This window comes from Danio aesculapii, chromosome 25, assembly GCF_903798145.1.
Source record: "Danio aesculapii chromosome 25, fDanAes4.1, whole genome shotgun sequence".
NCBI lineage: Eukaryota > Metazoa > Chordata > Actinopteri > Cypriniformes > Danionidae > Danio > Danio aesculapii.
The window spans coordinates 35480733-35501513 of record NC_079459.1 but is presented as its reverse complement, the minus strand read 5'-3'; the positions used below and the strand labels follow the sequence as shown (position 1 = coordinate 35501513).

The following is a 20781-nucleotide window of genomic DNA, read 5'->3' as shown; positions in this document are numbered from 1 at the left end:
AGTTGTTTTTTTGAAGTCAAACATATATAGTTCCGTTATTAAAAGCATAGAGCTACAATTGACTTGCATTGTTGGCTCAACTCTCAAAACGTATAAAGGTGCTTTATAAATAAAAGCTGAGTTGAAGTCTCCATTACCAGGTCTGAAATGGCAATATCAATGGAGGCTTGAGATGACGCGGAAGATTCAAGCTATACACACAAGAGTATTTCAAGGACAAAATGTGGCAACCGTAGTATAAGTTGAATGCACACTTGAGATGCAATGGCCATGACATGCTATTATTTTCCAATATTTCACTGGACAAATGTCGATTTCCTCTTCATGTACGTTCAAAAGAGCTTAAAATATTTTTGGAAGCACAGCTATTGAGTAACCAGAGGACAATACATTTGATGTTCATAGAACTGTACCATTTATTATTGTACACACACCGGGTTCAACCCTTCTCAATGCAACTAAAGATGACGTGGAATGTTACAGTAAGATCTTGCATAAAATCCATTGCTGTTGAGAAAATTTCACACACACAAAAAAAGAGCATCCTTCATGTAATTATCATGATTAGTTTTTTCATTCTCTCTTTTTAAATGATTTTTTTTGGATCTGATCTTCAATCCAAATACGTGTTTCTTAATTACAGATTTAACACTATCACCAAACACTGTACATTAACTCCAGATGGGGAGGGAAGTGGGGGGAGGGGGAGATCAAGAAATAAACCCATAAAAACAACACTGCAAATTTAACATAGCAGTTAATACACCGTTAAAGTCGGCCAATCAGAGTCTACCATCAGCTCATATTAGAAGAAACTTTAAAACGATGGGATTTTGGAGCTGTCAGTCAACGGTTACCATGACGATGGGGCTGAATCAGAGTCCTCGCGCTTGGCGTATGAAAGAGTCACATTCATGTTCGCGGTGGAGTAAAAACGTTCAGTCACGATTCGCCGTTCTGCACTTTGGAGACGGGCGGCTGCATGAAGTCTTTGAAGGGCCCCAAGGCATCTTTAAGAGCCGAACTGACTTCAGGAGATGTGCAGGTGATGCATTCGACCAGCGTTGGGTACAACGCAATCACCTGAGCCCAAACGTTCCCATCCACTGAGAGAGAAAGAGACAAGAAGTAAATAAAGTGAACAAAAACAAGGATGTAGAATCTAGATCTTGGATTAAAATGCTATCTAGGTAGACTGGGCTTTATCAATGCGTGATATCAAGAGCCTAGCCCCTAATCTCCGGACCTTTTATGCCATTTCTACAGTTTTATAAAAATAAAAATATCTCTGGGTTGATCAGGAATAAAATATCTGTGTATTTATGCAGTAAACAGTAAATCTGTCATGTAATATATCTATGATATTTACAAACTCTACTGTGCATAAATTATCTAAACATCTGCATTTTATTCAATACTATTACTGAAATTATATAAAAACGGAATAAATATTTACGCAAGTAAACATACAGACTGAATGATGGACTCAAAAATCTGCAGGTTTCTGTGGGCACAGCTTCTGTGTGTGTCTAGTAATATCTTATCATAATATCTAGTAATATCTTATCAGCAAATATATAAAATATTATAGTAAACCATGTCTAAAAATTCTCCCCATGAATATAAGTCTTCCTACAATAACAATAATAAACTCTACAATGTGTCTGTGCTGTGAATAAATGTACAGTATTGTCCCGAACATAAGATTATATATAAATATATATTTTTAATAATTTTCTTTTATGGAATTACATAAAATACATAAATAAATGATTTTGGTGAATATCAACTAGACTATCAATAATATCATACAGCTACAAAAATATTGTGTTTTTTTACGTCAATCGGCCCATCTCTGCTGGGATTTTAAAACGCAGATGGATAAGATTTTTTGTAGTTAAAAATTGTGGCAGAAATGCTTTCAAACAATCACGATGCTGAAGGACAAACGCGTCTCACCGTTCTCTGGTTGCGTCTTTTTCAGGGAATCCATGAGAGTACTGATGGCTTTTAACACAAAGATGATCTCAGTCACTTGTTGCCTTGAGAAAACAAAAGAGAAATGGTGACAAATGCTAAGAATCAGGTAGAAAACAAGCTCATATTTCAGCCCAAAATCCAAAGAACAAAGATGATATTGTGCATGCAGATTGAGATTATTAAAATAACAAAAAGTAAACATTAAATCTTTTTAGGGCCTATGATTTGGGCAAATGTGCTGAATGTGGAATAACAGAATCTGGTCATAAAATCTGAATTTCCATTATACTGAATTACCAGTATAATGCTACAGAATTTGGAATATATTAAAAGTAGTGTTGTGCAACTAATCAAATCAAGATCTGGTTTATATAACCCTTATTTTAATCTGTTATTGTGACCAATTGTCATTTTCTGAGAAAAAAATATTTGTAAGAAATGTTATTAGACATTTGCAGAACAACACACATTAACATTTTACTCAATCCTAAACCTATTAAATTAATTAAATCCACTGTATTACAACCGATTTAACAGAGTTGAGCAGAACATAGAGAGACACAAAATTATTATAATTTTTATTTCTGAAATTACAAATAATACAGAAAATAAAGGTTTCATATCCATTTCAAAAACCCCATATCCTGAGTATAGGACAATTTCTTTAAATTCTACACTTCATTTAGATCATATTTCTCACTTTATTTAGACCATCAGGGCAAATATTTTATTAAAAATGTAGAAAAATAAAATAAATATTACTCAAATATTAAACGCTTTTCCAAAGCTAATGATTTTTAAGTCTAAAATTAAAACACTTTTAATTTCTGGCATATAATATTGCTCTCATATAAGTTATGAAAATATATTAGCATAACGTATTTCATGACACCACGAAAAAATGCTAGATTTTTATTTTGTTTATATGATATACAGTTGAAGTCAGAGTTATTAGCCTCCCCAATTTCTGTTTTACAGAGAGAAGATAAATCATTTTTTCAGCACATTTCTAATCATAATAGTTTTAATAACTCATTTCTAATAACTGATTTATTTTTATCTTTGTCTTGATGACAGTAAATAATATTAGACTAGATATTCTTCAAGATACTAGCATTCAGCTTAAAGTGACATTTAAAGGCTTCACTAGGTTAATTAGGGTAAAGTTAGGGTAATTAGGCAAGTCATTGTATAACAGTGGTTTATTCTGGAGACAATCCAAAACAAATATTGCTTAAGAGAGCTAATAATATTGACCTTAAAATGGCTTTAAAAAATTGAAAACTGCTTTTATTCTAGCTGAAATAAACCAAATAAGGCTTTCTCCAGAAGAAAAAATATTATAGGAAATACTGTGAAAAATTCCTGAATCTGTTAAACACCATTTGGGAAAGATTTGAAAAAGAAAAAATAATTTTGACTTCAACTGTATGTTGCATAAAAACTATCGTAATGTTAATTTTTCCAATATCATGCAGTGCTATATTGCACAGGCCTATGTTGGAGGCTCAAAATGTTGTAGACTCATCTCCCAATTCAAAACTAGATTAAAGACCTATCTGTTTAGTAAAACATACACTACATACACTTAGCGGGTTTCCACACAGGTTTCTGCATCTTGTTTATATACACTATGAACAGCAGCTACGCTAATTATTTTCTTTATTCTCCATTTCCACCTGGGGATACTCTTCCCAAGGCCCTCAGACTATGCAGATTTGGTCTATTTGGTCTACATTTGGTGATTTGGTCTATGACCAACGACGAGATGATCCCAAGGTTTCCATATCCTGGACCAGGCCGTATCCTGAGCAGCTGCTGTGGTGGTCATGGAAGAGTGGAGAACATGAGACTGATTCCTGTGACGCTCCAGAGACAGACGAGTCTTCGCTGAGGCCAGCTTCCAGCCTCCGCCACTGAGACTGCAGCTCTGCACAAGACGTTTGGTCAGCAGAGAAATTAAAATGGTCGTGCCCAACTGAGCCTGGTTTCTCTCAAGGTTTTTTTTTCTTCACTTCCGCCATTAGTGAAGTTTTTTCCCTCTCCGCTGTCGCCACTGGCTTGCATGGTTCAGGATCTGTAGAGCTGCGCATCGTTGGATTTGCCCTTCAATATTTGGACTCTCAGTAGTGATTATTAAACCACACTGAACTGAGCTAAACTGAACTGAACTTAAACACTACAAACTGAATTACACTGGTCCAATCTACTATGATCTTCTATGTGAAGCTGCTTTGACACAATCTACATTGTATAAGCGCTATACAAATAAAGGGGAATTGAACTGAATCATTCAGAAGTGTGAATGTAAAAGTGTTTTTTACCTGGGCAACGGGCAGCGTCCACTGAGCCGCTCGTCCTCCACGTATCGTCGCAGCACGTCCTGCGCCCGCTGCAGCAGCACCGACAGCGCCATGCGGGAGATAAAGCCCTCCTGCGGCGTCGACACTTTATTACTGAAGGAAAACTGCAGGAGCGTCTCGAAGCACACTTTGGAGAAATCCTCCCGCATGCGCATGTCCATCTCAGCCTCTGTACAACAGCGGGGAAATACACGTTTATTACGGTGGCTTGAAGAATATAATTAAAGGACATGGGATTGTTGATCCTGAATGATTTTATTGTACCATCTGTATAGTGTTCAGTGCTATGAGAAGCAGCTTTTAAAAAGCACTTTATAAAAGAATTATATTAAATTAAATAAAGGAAATATTATTAATGAGATGCTGTGAGATGATTATGAACGGTTATTGTCCAATCACATCGTCTCTCGAGGCAAATCCACATTATTTTGTACATGATGACATTTTGGTAATGTGTTTCCATTGTTAAATACGATTCTCATTTAATCAGATTAAAATGTTTAATGATGTTTTTTAAAGTTTGTGTGAAATGTGCTATATTTATTTTGCTAGCGCACATTGTTGTTTTTAGATGTACAATGAATCAGTGCACGTTAATCTACTGAAATGTTTGTTTTGATAAACTTCAATCTCAGCACCTGCTTCTGCGTTTGGATTGGCTACTTCTATCATGATGTCATTTTGACACTTCAGACACAATATTCTCAACCACGCCCATTTTACCAGTACTTTGCAATGTACGAAAAAAAGCCCCGCCCCCTACTTAATATTCACTTTCAGTTGGAAGTACATCAACATACTGAAATAAAAGTCACACAGACTTAAATGTACATAAAACATTTATTATGTGCAGTTTTTATACATGCATGTTTTGCATTTAAGCACATTTTATTGTTTTATGAAATATCCTTAAACGTACATCAAAATTGGTGGATGGAAACATCATTATTCCACTCTGTAATGACTTTCATTTTATTTGTATTTCTTCACAGAAAGCAACGCACGAGTCTCATTGGATGCTTGTAGGACCTTCAGCTTTTCTTGATGGCAAACAACAGCATGAACTTCTGGCTTAACTTCATCTTTTGAGTGAGTAAAAAACAAGATCTTCATTTTTACTGAACTTTATAGCTTTAAATAGCTTTATGTAGCTTTAAAGGCCTCATGAAGTGCTTTTAAATGTGCATTTTTATTTAGTGTTTGATGTGATCTCAACTGAAAAACAAAGAGAGGGCGGGGCATAAACCAGCTCCTCCCCTTTAAAAAAAACAGCCAGTAGCATTTGGCTTTTATTACTATTGAGAAGAAGGGGGCGGGGCATGTGAGACACTAGAGAGCATTTGATTGGTCAGAAGATTTGATGAGAAACTGAAGTATTCTCAGTAGTGAAGGTGACATAAATTTTTGGAACCATTAAGGCGGAAGTGACAAACTGCAAGGTTTGGATGTTTATATCAGACTTATATCTTTTTAAAAAGTTGAGTTCACTAGATTATAGATATCCTTAAGACTAACATACTGATACTAACATCTACTAAGCGTACCTGTGAATGATGAAGACTGAGAGTGGATTGATCCTTTATTCAGCATGCTCATGATACGGCCGACAAACTCTTTGGGTATGAAATTGGCAAATGGTAAAATCTCTGAGCTGATCAACTGCACCACCTGGAGGAGAAAAAATATATACATATTAAAAAAAATACATTTACTCATTTGTTTCCTTGTGCATATTAAATATAATTAAAAAAAATAATAATTATAACATAAAACATCCAAAATATTAAAATAAAAAATTATTTTAATAAAAATAAAGGTGTAAAAAAAATATGTAAGTTTATTTATTTAGGACATATATAAATAAACATATCTAAAAGTTTATTTAATTATGAACAAAAATCTTTACTTACAATTATTATTTTAATATGAAATAAGAAAATGTATTTTAAATAAATTTTAAAAAGTACATATAGGTGAAAACATTAAAATAAAATGTCTAAATAGATTTAAAATAATAATAATAATAATAATATATATATATATATATATATATATATATATATATATATATATATATATATATATATATGACAAAATATAATAGATTACGTTTAACTATATATAAAATAAGTAAACATTTCATTTACACCAATGTAATATATTACATTTTAATATACATTTAATAAAATTTTACACACACAAATGCACAAATGATGTCTTTCAATATTATTATATTATATCAGCCTATTACCAACAGATCTAGTCTGAACTGCATTTATTATTATACAGTAATTCTGTATTTCCAGCTCTGGATTGCTGTGTGATATTTATTCGCTCTCCTGTGATTTTTTTCTTCTTTTTCCAATATTTCCCAAATGATGTTGAACAGATTCAAGAATTTTTCACAGTATTTCTTATAATATTTTTTCTTCTGGAGAAAGCCTTATTTGCTTTATTTCGGCTAGAATAAAAGCAGTTTTTAATTGTTTTAAAGCCATTTTAAGGTCAATATTATTAGCCCCCTTAAGCAATATTAGTTTCTGATTGTCTCCAGAACAAACCACTGTTATACAATGACTTGCCTAATTACCCTAACTCTACCCTAATTACCCTAGTTAAGCCTTTAAATGTCACTTTAAGCTGAATACTAGTGTCTTGAAGAATATCTAGTCTAATATTATTTACTGTCATCATGACAAAGAGAAAATAATTTAGTTATTAGAGATGAGTTATTAAAGCTATTATGATTAGAAATGTGTTGAAGAAAATCTTCGTTCTGTTAAACAGAAAATATTCAGGGGGGGCTAATAATTGAGGAGGGCGAATAACTCTGATTTCAACAGTACAGCGAGATGAAATTACCTCCACATCTACAGCTTCATTCCTCTGGAACTCCTGTATGGACAGGTTATCTGGAGGTGTGCTGCAGGAAACATGAGGAGAGGATGAAAATAAGCGGTGTTTTCTTTTAATATGTTACGATATGATGTGGAGATCGGACACCTCTTGGTAAACAGGAAGTCCTCGAAGGCGTTCGCCAGCTCCGGCCACATCGTGTCGAATTTTCCTGATGATGCTTGTTGCCGAGCAACAGGGAGTCCAATGGAAAGCACTTTGAGCAGCGAGGAGACGGCCAGTTTCCAGGTGCTCTCAGCAGGACAGGCGTATTTCAGGCCCAGAGGAATCCTCACAGTCTACAACACACATGAGGAGGAGTTTCATCTCACAATTCTCACACTTTTAATTAGAATGTTTGAGGGTAAAAAAAGAAAGAAAAAAAATGATGATTTTTAGATGCAAACTCAGTACACAGAGGAAGTCAGAACAGAGTTTTTTTCTGGAATTCTGAGTTAATTCTGACTTGTTTTGGTCATATTTTTTGGGTTTACACATCCTAAAATTCCTTTTTTGTTTTCATCTGGCAGTGCTCACTATTTTACTCTAAAGTCATGATTTTCAGATGTAAACTCAGAATATAGAGGAAGACATAATTGTTAGACATGAACTGTGAGAAGAAAATGTGAGATGTAAAGTAAGAGTTCATAGAAACATAAATCAGAAAAAAGTCATTCTAGGATGCATGCTAAGAACTTTTGAGGGTAAACAGTGATTTTCAGATGTAAACTCAGAATTCAGAAGAATCCCAATTGTGAGACATAATCCCTAGAATTATGAGATAAAAATCAGAACTTTGAGATAAAAATAAGAGAAGACATTTTAGGATGCGCACTCTGTATTTTTGAGGGCAAAACAAGTCATGATTTTGACATGTAAACTCAGAATACAGAGGAAATTAGAATCGTGAAACATATACCCTGGAATTATGAGACAAAAATCTGAACTTTGAGATAAAAATCTGAAAAAAAAAAAGTCATTTTAGGATGCGTACTCTGAATTTTTGCGAGTAAGAAATAAAAATACAGAGGAAGTCAGAATTGTGAGACATAAACCCTAGGATTATGAGGAAAAAATTTGAACTGTGAGATAAAAAAAAACAATCATTTTGGGATGTGTCCTCAAAAAAAAAAAAAAAAAAAAAACATAATTCTGAGAAAGTCATGAACTGAGAAAAAAATGTCAGAATTGCGAGATGCAAAATCTGACATCTCAAAGTTATGAGCAATTCTAGCAATTCTGACATTTTTTCTCAGAGTTCATGCATCCTTAAATGCCTTTTTTCTCATACATTTTGCTTACATATCATAAAATACCTTTTTTTTCATCTTGCAGTTCTTACTTAAAATCCAATTACAATCCAATCTTATGATTCCTGGGTTTATCTCCCACAACATTTTTTCCACTGTGTTTCGCAACATTTCAACTCACTGACCTTTTGCTCAGAATTCTTAGTTTGCACATCCTAAAATGACCCCCCCGCCACCTTAACACTCAGTTTACAAATCATACATTTTTAGATTTACATATTATCTATTTTTTACATTAACATTTTGCATTTACAATTTAAGGATGTGTAATCTCAGAAGTCTAAGTTTACATGTCATAAAATTACTTTTTCCCCTCTAAATTCTGACTTTTGTCTTATAATTCCAGATTCATGTCTCACAATTATTACTTTTTTCAGTGAATTCTGAGTTTAATCGTCCAAAAAAAAAAAAGACATTGTTTTGGAAATAATATCGCTATTCCAAGATTTGTCACAAAATTCTAAGTTTACATCTGGCAATTCTGACGATTATTGTTAGAATAAATGCCAAAAAATGGCTTTTTTTTCTGAGGATCAATATCTTTATTAAAAAAAACAAAACCGTATGCATCCCTAAAATGCCTTTTTTCCTTTCAATTCTGAGTTCACGTCTTGAAATAATGACATTTTGAGCCTCAAGATTTGTGAGTTTACATCTTGTAATTCTGACACTTTCTCCTTTACAGTTTACATATCATAAACTGACTTTTTCCCCCTCCAAATTTTGAGTTTACATCGTAAAATAAAGACTTTTAATTGACCATTTAATTGCCATAAAAATATTTTTATCTTGGAAGTTTGAGTCTAGATCTTGCAATTTTCACACGTTTCCCTTGTTAACAAATCTAAGATTACTTTCACTATTAGAGTTTTTATTTTGCAGTTCTGACCTTCGTCTTATAATTCCAGGCATTTTGTTTAATTGCCATAAAATTAGTTTTTTTTGAAACATGGATAAGCCTGTTGCTCCACTAAATACAGCTAAAAACAATTCAGAAGATGCCAATGATTAACATGTGAATTAGCACTTTTGTTTCTATTTCTATATCAACATTATCACAGTTTCATATATAATATAATCTTAGCTTTGTACCTTGATGATGTTTTGCAGAACTTTCTCATTGATAACAGCTTTGTGGCAGGCAGTTTTATGATACAGATCCACCACCACCTCTAGAGATCGCTCCGCAAACGGCACGTAATTTAAGGCCACCCACTCCGCCTGCACACAGACAGAAGAAATACGAAATAAAGACAGCGAATATAGAAAAAACTAAATTAAAATGCATAACAAACAGTACAGTTGCCTCCTCCTCTGCCTCAAAGACACATTTACAAATCAAATAATAAAACATTGAAAAAGTAAAGCGAAAATGCTCAACATTTCAATACTAAATCTTCAGGAAGTTCAAACCAAAGAGCATGTTATATCACATTATCCATACACTCTGTAAAATGAGCTACAGGACTGGGCTTAAATGCTGAGGATGACAGGAAAAAATCCCCCACAGATTTCCACACTTTAATGCTTATAACGTTTGTGTCACATTTTTGTGACAGAATCCACATTACTTTGACACAATCTACAATAATAGATAAAAAAAGCAGCAAATAGAGGCCTAGCAAACCACTGATGCACACAAGAGAGAGCAGATCTGTTCATAACAGCTTGATTTGAACTGAAATAGTTCAAAGTGTTCAGATGCAGCACTTTTTGACACCATACACAAGTGCAAAAATAATGACCTGCCAAAATGTGGCTGAGGTTTAGGTCCAGCATTTTATAGTGTGTAGTATATACTGCAAACCATTTATTAACAATCCAATATGAATAAGAAATATTCTGCAGAAAAATGATTGTTTATAGACATGTTGCACATATTAGTCCAGTTATTTGTATAGTTTATGTTTCATGAAGGTTTGTGTAATATAATATTTGGAAGTCTGATGAGAAGATGATGTTCAAAATCATAGCTGAAATTATTAAAATACAGCAACTGAAAGGTCAACTAAAACACAATGCATTGTGGGATACTGTATTTCAAGTAGTAGGTCACTGAGGTATTCTGAGGCTTGCAAAATTAGTATATTATACACAGTGTACATACTTCAACAATAGCATTAGCATTTTGTTTTCTATAGGATTATATATTATATATAAAATCTGATAGTGGCGCTACAGAGTTTTTAAAATTGGCATGATAATTGGTACAAGAAAAGATAAAACTGTCCTCGACAAGCGTGTCAAATTTTTAAATATTTCACCACATGGTTTTGGAGAAAGGCAAAAAATAATGCTGTGAAGTCGTTGGCATTTGGTTCCAGCTTACAAAATTAGTATATTATACACAATGTACATACTACAACAATAGCTGTAGCATTTTATGTACTATAAAATTATATATTCAATTCACCTTTATTTGTATAGCGCTTTTACAATGTAAATTGTGTCAAAGCAGCTTCACATAAAAAATCATAGTAGATTGAAAGTGTCAGTTCTGTTTTCAGTGTTTAAGTTCAGTTCAGTTTAGCTCAGTTCAGTGTGGTTTAATAATCACTACTGAGAGTCCAAACACTGAAGAGCAATTCCATTGATGCGCAGCTCTACAGATCCTGAACCATGCAAGCCAGTGTCAACAGTGACGAGGAAACAACTTCAACAATTGGCGAAAGTGAAGAATTACTAATATAATTTATATTAATAAATATTTTTATATATAAAATGATGATGTTAAAAATCATTGCTGAAATTAATAAAACACAGAAACTGGAAGGTCAACTAAAACACAATGCATTGTGGGATACTGTATTTCAAGTAGTAGGTCACTGAGGTATTCTGAGACTTACAAAAGTAGTATATTTTACACAGTGTACATACTACAACAATAGCAGTAGCATTTTATTTACTATAAAATGATGTATTATATACATAAATTTGATGATGGCGCTAGAGACTTTGTACAATTGGCATGATAATTGGTACAAGTGAAGATAAAACTATCCACAACAAGTGTGTCAAATTTCAAAACATTTCACCTCACGATTTTGGAGAAAGACAAAAAATAAAGCTGTGAAGTGGTTGGCGTTTGGTTCCAGCTTTGTGAACAAATGCAGCTGATGGAAATGAACGGAGAAATGTTATACGATTATGAAAGAACGATGTTTGTTCAAAGAGCTGAGATTAGCAGAAGACAAAAACAGGACCGAAAGCAAAAGAGAAACGGAGATATAGAAGACGACAGCAGGAGGGAGGAAAACTCACCGGTGCAAACAGTTGGATCTAAAGCGGATCCGTATGAAGTACAAAAACAGAACAAGAGAAGAGCAGACAAATGTTTACTACCACTGCTGATCACAACAACAACACACCAATGAATCTAATTTAAACAATGGCGACGACAAAGACGAACAAATGTTTGGCTTGAAGATAATGTTTAGAAATACTCTGCACTTAACTTCAGGGATAGGTAAATCATTTAACATTTCTACCAGTACCTAGTTTAAACGGATGTCTGATAAATAATCTAAAACTGAATTTCAAAACAACCTGAATGACTAAAACAGGCACAAAATGAAACTAAAGACAATAAAAACACCATGCAGAAACTAGTCATTTTTTATTTAAAAAAAAATAAAAATAAGAGATTGAGGGGAAAGACAGTGAAACTATCCAAAGAAAACACATAATGCTGTAAAAGCCTCTCTGTAAACCTAGCACAATGGATTTGTGACATCTGGAAACACAGAGACAGAAGTGAATGTTGTATGACGATGATTCGTGCATGTGTGGTGAGTCATAAAACAACAATGCTCATCAACAAAAGCACAGTTCCACCATCTTGAACAAAAGCAACTCCAGCATCTTAGAAGTAGAAGAAAGCTTGAAAACGTGAAGCCCATAATAGGTGCAAACAGGACAAAGGCTCACCTGGTTGTATTTGGCATTGGCCACATGTTTGGTCTCCATCTTTCCATACTGAGGAGGCTTACAGGAGAACTCCACAAAAAGCAGGAGCTGTTCAAAGATGGCGGGATACATCACTTGGAGATTCTCCGAACCCACACAAATTGCCTGAAAGAATGACAATTTCAGACACTCAAAAAGATAAAGAGTGTACACTAAAAAAATCTGACTTGTGTCTACATTTAAACAACCCTGAAATATCCCAAAACCCTGAGTTTGGTGGGAAAACAAAGATTGGGATTAAATGAATGAGTTGCTGATTGACTGATACTTGATTAACAATGCAAATATTAGTAAAATAATATAAGTATGAACGTTTTTTTTGCCACAGTGCTAGCAAAATTTACTAATCTTCTAGGTCCAACCAAACAACTATCATCAAAGTCTGAAATCAACCTCAAATACTACGGTGAACACACATTCTGAAAGTGCCGTACCTTCTGCAGGACATCAAGTGCGGTCAGGACTGCCTCTTGCAGGCTGGTGAGCACTGCCTCAGTATAGGAAGGCAAGATAAATGGTGAGGAGTCCGAGCTTATGGGGACCGACACAGCTCCGTGCAGAATCACACCCAACTTCTTGAGATCCTCCATACTGAAGCCTCCTGCAATGTGCTGGTAGAGTGCTGGGAAAATCTGTATTAGTGCTGTCAGGAAAGGCTGACTTGGTACAAACACTAGTTTATCGGTCCCCCCACTAGGGGGCCGTGTGCACTCAGTTCCTACTCGGTACCAAGTATTCCATGCTGACCACCAGAGGGCAGAGTCATCCAGCTCCTCTCCAGGTGGCGGAAGTGAAGGTTGTGCAGCGTAGCGTTGGGCTAAACGCTCAGCTAGTGAATCGGATCTGACTAAAGGTCTTCCTGGTCCAGATCCTTGAAGAGACTCCATAAGGACAGAAGGAACATCTATTGCAGAGAGAGCGTCAGGTTTATCCGTGTCTTTAATAGGTGTGACTAGCTGGAGGATCTCCTGAAAGCTCTTGAGGGCTGCGAGAGAAACTTCATTGTTCTTGCTGAGTGCAGCAGATTGGATGTGGTCCAACAGAACTTCCCAAGCCTTGAAAAAGTCACCTAAAAAAGAAACATGACTGACTATATTTACATGGACATCAGTAATCATTGCCTTAATCTACACCACATGTCTTAATTCGATTTCTGTTTAGTCCAATTATGACTTTAGTCCGATTAAGGTAATCAAAAATCGCTGTTTACATGGTAGACTCTTAATCAGAGTACTCTCTTAATCGTATTGGTGTCCATGTAAATGTACTCAATGTGAGCCACATGTCTCAAAACTTACCAAGCTGCTGGAGCAGGTATCTCCTGGTGTTGAAGATGCGTGCTACACCTGCGAGTGTCAGAACCCATGTTTCTGCCCACTGTTTCTCTGCAGTGTCGCGTGAGTGGTGGATGAGGATGTTCCCACCTCCAGATTCAATCTTCTCTTTGTCAGCCGTAGTGGAGGACTTCCTTACACAGTCCAGAAGATGGAAGAGAACCTGCGGAGCAACATTACTGGGTTTTGGTCTTTACCAACAACAATGAAGCAGTGGATGTAATCTGGATCCTGGTCAAATTTGTAAGAGGGTTTAATTTAGTCACCTGTCAAGTAACAGTCAGCAAACGTAATTGTAACTATTATTGGGTTTAATTTTGGTCCATAAGTCTGATTTGGTAAAGGAACTGTAACTGGATTTATCTTGATCCCTAGTTAAGTCTCATCAAGCAAAGTGGTTTCAATTACCACTGGGGCTTAATTTGGTCACAAGTCAAGCCTGATGTAAAAGAACCTATTTTACCTACAACTAGGGTTAACTATATCTCAAGTCAAGCCTGATCCTAGAAAGCAATTTAAATTAGAATTGGGCTAAATTTGGTTCACGATCAAGTGTCATTCAGCAAAGAAATTTTGACTAAAAGTAGGTATATTTTGGTCCCCAGTTAAATTTAATCCAACAAAGCATTTTTAACCATTTTGGGTTTAACTTGGTCTCCAGTCAACTATAATCCAGCAAAGCAATTTGAACTAAAATAAGTATAAGTTGGCCCATGCGTGAGTAGGGTCCAACATAGCAATTTTGAAAAGAACTAGGGATTTCCAGTGAAATTTGATATAAAAAAGCATTTTCAACAACATTGGATTTAATTTGGTCTCCAGTCAAGTCTAGTCCAACATATAATTGTTTAGATCAGACTTAAACTTGAAAGTTCTTGCTAAAAACTACAACTAGTTTTAATTTGGTTCACGCCCAGGTCCGGTCCAATACCTTCCAAACAACAATGTTCCAAGTTGGTGGTTGCAGCAGCGTTCCATGAGCAGCAATGGTTGAGAACATTGTTTGGCCGGCGCTTTTCCTCACAGCTGGCCGCGGGTCCACGCACAACTCGCCTAGCTTGGCATACAGGCACAACCACAGGCAGTCAAAGGGTGGAGCTGGGTGAAAGGGTCGGTTCAGAGGTTCACCTTTATCTTGGGCCTGTTTCAAGAGAACTGCTTCCTCCTTCTCTAACTCTTCTGTAATGGCTTCTCCCCTTTGAAAAAAGTAGTCTGAGATGTTCCACTGCAGCGGAAAAAGGAAAGATGGTTAGTTCATCCACTTCAGTGCATACAGTGCAGTGTAAAACAGTAATATATTACAAATTTAGGCCTATTCTATATTTAAATAAAAAATAAATAACATACTTTCACATTATTTTCCTTAAAATTAACTAAGTAACACATTGACTTAAGATTGTAATATATTACTTTTTCCCATGAAAGTTCAGAACCACACTTTACATATTTGTCAACATCACGCTAAGCAACATTAGCCGTGCTTCTCACCAGCAGACCGATAGACGTCAGGCTGATATTAAGCTCCTGGTTCTGGAGCCCAAAGCTTCCGGCTACATCCACCACAATTTGTAGGCACATGCAAGGCATTGTGGGCAAGAAGTCGGTCACTACTAACTGCAGGCACTGGAAGGCTGTTCGAATGAGGGATTCACTGAGGAACAAAAAATGTGTTTAGTAAAACTGGGACACACTCCAAGTTCAACCTTGAAATTTTTGGATGCTATCTATTAGCTAGCTAAATCATGAAGACTTCCTTCCTTGGTCAAACAGCTTCAAAAGACATAACAGTTGTCAAGCACAATACAGTACTAGCTTGCCAAATAGGATGAAAATGGAAATTTTTGCTTGTTTAAAGGTGTAAGCTTATTTTGGTGAATTTATGCTGAAGAACTCCAGTTATTTCACTAAGCTTCCACACCTTTGTGAAAATTTGAGCAGGAATAAAAAATTTCCCAGCAAGTCCCAAACTGTTCAATGCTGTTTGCCAATACAATCACCCTTTAAGCAGTGAATGCATCTCACCCCTGGTCATTGCGAATTGCTCCAATGACCCCCAGAACCAGAGGCCATCCCGGTCCCAGACTGTCTCCCTGGTTCTGTAGGATCTGCAGGACACACTCCAGCTGTTTCTGTCGAATATCAGCATGAAGGACATTCGAGAGCTCCTTCAGAGGGTTCAGAAGCAGCAACTGCAGCCTCTGAGGTGGAAATACAGATGCTGTGCAATCAATCACCAAACTAAAATTTGAAAGCAGCACTGGTTTTGGACTATCCGACTGAACTGCTACCTGGTTTTGGGAAAGTGGTGGCTCATGTTTGTAGGAAAGTCCTGCTTTGATCAGAGAGGTGATGGCCTCTGCACCCCACTCCCTCATCCGAGCATTAGGATGCTGACACACCTGACAAAATAATAGCAAAATAGGCTTCATGTTCTTATGCAACATATAATTTTCTTAATATTTTCTTTTGATTTTGTGGTGAAATATGATTCGGACAATGAAATCGCAAAAATATGGACAAAGAAGACACAAATCAAACATGACACAGAGTGTGATGACCCATGGATAGACGAAATAACAACATTAACACAAAAAGCAAAATGAAGCTGCTAATAAAATAACACATTAAAGCAACCATACATGTAAATATAAAAAGAATGAATCATAAAAGTATTTTTTATTTTTGTAGATTATAGAAAGATGCAGTGCAAAGGAGATGATTAAACGATTTAAGTAATGTGAAAATCTGGAATCACAAAGAGGTACATTCACATTATTTGTGTCAACATTTCACAGTGCACTAAATTCAATGGAGGAAAATGTTCAGCAACTCTAATCCAAATTACAAAACCAGTCTAAAACCTAATTTCAACCCAAATTCCAACCCTGACCCCAATGCCAATTCTAACAACAACAACAACAACTTCTGTCCAAATTCTAACCACAATCTCAGCCCCTATTCCAATTCTTAACCCAGTCCCATACCTAACTCTGATCCCAACTGTAATACCAATTCCAGTCCAAACTCTAACCCCAATCTCAATTTCAGTTCTAACTTGAATTCCAGTCCACACTCTAAACCCAATTTCAGTTCTATCCTCAATTTCATTCCAAACTCTACCCCAATCCCAATTTCAGTTCTAAACCCAATCCCAGCCCCAATTCTAGTCCATCCTCTAAACCCAATCCCAATTTCAGTTCTAAATCCAATTCCAGTCCATACTCTAAACCCAATCCCAATTTCAGTTCTAACCTCAATTCCAGTACAAACTCTAACCTCACTTTCAACCCAATTCCAATCCAAACTTTAAACCCAATCCCAATTTCAATTCTAACCATTCCAGCCCAAACTTTAACCCCAATTCCAATTTCATTTTTAACCTCAATTCCAGTCCAAACTTTAACCCCAAACCCAATTTAAGTCCTAAGCTCAATTTCATTACAACTCTAACCCAATCCTAAATTAATTTTTTTAACCCAATTCCAGTCCAAACTCTAACCCCAAAACCAATTTCATCCCCAATTCCAATTCTAATCCCGATGCAAACACCAATTCCAACTCCAATCACAACTCTAATCCCAATCTCAACACCAATACTAATGCCAATCCCAGTCCAAACTCTAAACCCATTTCCAATCTCAAACCCAATCCTAACTGATCTCTTTTTTAGAAGAGCTACAATTACCACAGGCTTTCTGAAGCTGAGCAACAGTGTTATAGGCATACAATTTAATTGAGAGAAAAATCTCAAATAAAACAGAAATTCCCAACAAAATACAACAACAAAAATGCATGAAATAAAAAAGGCGGCAGATTAATTTTCGAAAACATTAAAGAAACTTAAAGAGATGATTTCATAAACTGCGGACAATGACAGACCGACTGAAACTTAAGCATTCCTTGAAAGAGATTTCTGAAGTGAAAAAGGAAGTTTAGCACTCACCTTCTATAAAACAGACATGTCGCAAGAGACAGAAGAGAAAAAAGATGGAATAATACAATATGAGGACATGAGTCGTACTTTAGCATTTAAACAACTACAGATCAAAATGTGAGTACAGCTGACAGAGACAGCAGGTAAAGACAGGAAAGAGGACTGAAAAATGTCCAATTAGTGCTAACTATTAATCGCATCCAAAATAAAGTTTGTATTTACATAGTATAAGTGCGAGTCGTCTGTATATTCATGTTACAGCTCTATGTATGTGCCTGTGTTGTTTTGCTAGTGCAAACAAGAAACAAGCATGGAAGCTCGTTCTCTTGCTTTTGCCTTGCTTGCCTTTCTGCTCAGTTTGTGTGTTATGTGATATTATGTTGATTTGACTTTAGAGATTGATTTTGATCTTGTTTCAGTTGTGGTACGCTTTTACCATTTACCATTCACGATCCCCGTTCTGGTGTTTGGACGTCATGTGACACATCTCACAACACGCAGAAAACTCCACTGTCTAACACAGAAGTCTAGAAGTGAGCGCCACTCGCTGTAAGTTTTATGTGTATTTTTGGTTAGAAGTGTAGTCTAGATGTTTTGTTTATTTATTTTTCTATTAAGCAGCTTAGAGGATCATTTTCAGCCAGTTTGGGGTTTTGTCATATTGCTTTCTTTTATTTGGTGCTGCTTGAAATCCTCTTTCCCTCAACCACACACATTAATTGATTTATTTTTCTTTTGTCAGATACTTCATCTTGTAGACATTACTTTTGCTGTTTGAATTCTTCTCACTTTTGTAAATAAATTCTGTTATTTTTGTCATATTTGGTTGTCGAATTGCCACCAACTCTCATCAAATTGAGTGACATCTAAATGTTACCTCTTTAACACCTAGAGCTAAAACTTTAAAGTTGTAACAATTTATTATGTATTTATAAATACAGACATGCATATATATATATATATATATATATATATATATATATATATATATATATATATATATATATATATATATATATATATATATATATATATATATATATATATATATATATATGTATGTATGCATGTATATATTTGAGAAAATGTTAGTTTATATTATTATATTAGATATATTTATATTTTTATATATAATTTTTAAAAAGTTTTTTAAAAATTGTAAAAGTTACATGAAAAAAATGTATATTATGTATATTATATTATCTATATATAAATACAAACTATTTATAAATACATATGTAAAATACAAAAATCTAAACTAATATATATATATATACACACATATATACACACACACACATATATATATACATACACATACACATATATATACACACACACACATATATATACATATATATATACACACACACATATATATACACACACACATATATATATATATAAGTTTAGTTTTTGTATTTTACATATGTATTTATATATAGATAATAAATATACACTATACATATTATGTAAATAAAAACATTTTATTAGCAGTATATAAGCAATATTTGTAGTATTTTAAGATAGTGAAGCTATATTAGCCGTGGTTAAAGAATACAGAAAAACATGTTAAACTGCATGAAATCTAAAGGGCATAATCTAAATTAAAAATAAACCCCATAAGCTGAATAAAAATAAAGCATAATCTAAATTAAAAATAAATAAATGGCATAAGCTGAATATAAAAAATATATAAGGTGAATATATAAAAAAATAAACATCATGAACTGAATTTAAAAAACAGCATAAGATGAATTTAAATTAAAAAAACTTATTTATTAAAACAAATTAGCATTAACTGAATAAAAAAAAAATTTAAACTATGCACAATGTCATTTTTATTTTATAAATGTATGTACTTTTATTTTTAGATTTGGCCTCGAGTCTCACCTCCAGTAAATGAGCGGTCAGGGGCCTCCAGAGGATCTCGATTCGGTCCATATTGACCAGTCCAGTCTCCAAGAGTTTGGCCACCGCAAACAGAGAGGGTTCCTGAGCACCAGATGAGACGCAGATATTATATAATATTATGAGATATAAATATTACAAACTGAATATGCGCTGATCTGAAGCATATGAAGAGCTGATAAAGGACTCGCCTTGTTGGTTCCATAAGCCATTTCCATCGCCTCCATTGACAAAGAGCACAGCGCGTTTATCAGGTGATGCAGAGAGACGTCGTCCAGATACCTAAACACACACACAGATTTCTTCAGCACATTTCTAATCATAATAGTTTTAATAACTCATTTCTAATAACTGATTTATTTTCTCTTTGTCATGATGACAGTAAATAATATTAGACTAGATATTCTTCAAGACACTTCTATACAGCTTACAGTGACATTTAAAGGCTTAACTAGGTTAATTAGGGTATCTAGGCAGGTTAGGGTGATTAGGCAAGTTACTGTATAACGATGGTTTGTTCTGTAGACAGTCGAAATAAAACATAGCTTAAATGATATATTAAATAATAATAATATATTAAATAATGGGCTAATAATATTGACCTTAAAATGGTGTTTAAAAATTAAAAACTGCTTTTATTCTAGCCGAAATAAAACAAATAAGACTTTCTCCAGAAGAAAAAATATTATCAGACATACTGTGAACATTTCCTTGCTCTGTTAAACATCATTTGGTAAATATTTTAGATAAAATAAAGGGGGGCTAATAATTCTGACTTCAACTGTATATATAATTCTACAGCAGACCTATTCACTGTTGTAAAAAAGATGCAAAACAGTTATTATAAAAATATTTAATATTAAGAACAAATTAAATCAATTAAACTGAATTATTTCTACTTTATCCTATAAAAAAACCCAACTGTATTTACTGTAGTAAATAAAATAGTTATTATTATTATCAATGTTACTTTATACAAAACTCTTCAATTGCTAATTAATTGTCTTGATTTCTTCACTTTGAAATCAGCAGATTAGATGTAAATAATTAGCAAAAATGTATTGTTAGTATTTATCTCAACAACAAGA

General features: G+C 34.4%; 1 protein-coding gene across 1 annotated transcript in view; it reads right to left on the bottom strand.

The window, feature by feature from the left end:
* Nucleotides 1-391: 391 nt before the first annotated feature.
* Nucleotides 392-20781, bottom strand: part of mon2 (MON2 homolog, regulator of endosome-to-Golgi trafficking) — a 58310-nt gene continuing 37920 nt past the window's right edge. The window contains 17 exon segments of the mRNA XM_056452120.1: nucleotides 392-1106; nucleotides 1960-2042; nucleotides 4305-4512; nucleotides 5888-6011; nucleotides 7206-7266; nucleotides 7347-7537; nucleotides 9641-9769; nucleotides 11810-11827; nucleotides 12476-12619; nucleotides 12949-13583; nucleotides 13813-14011; nucleotides 14780-15073; nucleotides 15337-15499; nucleotides 15871-16046; nucleotides 16137-16247; nucleotides 19676-19777; nucleotides 19885-19975. Of these exon segments, the coding sequence (XP_056308095.1) occupies nucleotides 943-1106; nucleotides 1960-2042; nucleotides 4305-4512; nucleotides 5888-6011; nucleotides 7206-7266; nucleotides 7347-7537; nucleotides 9641-9769; nucleotides 11810-11827; nucleotides 12476-12619; nucleotides 12949-13583; nucleotides 13813-14011; nucleotides 14780-15073; nucleotides 15337-15499; nucleotides 15871-16046; nucleotides 16137-16247; nucleotides 19676-19777; nucleotides 19885-19975 (2893 nt within the window). The 3' untranslated portion in view covers nucleotides 392-942.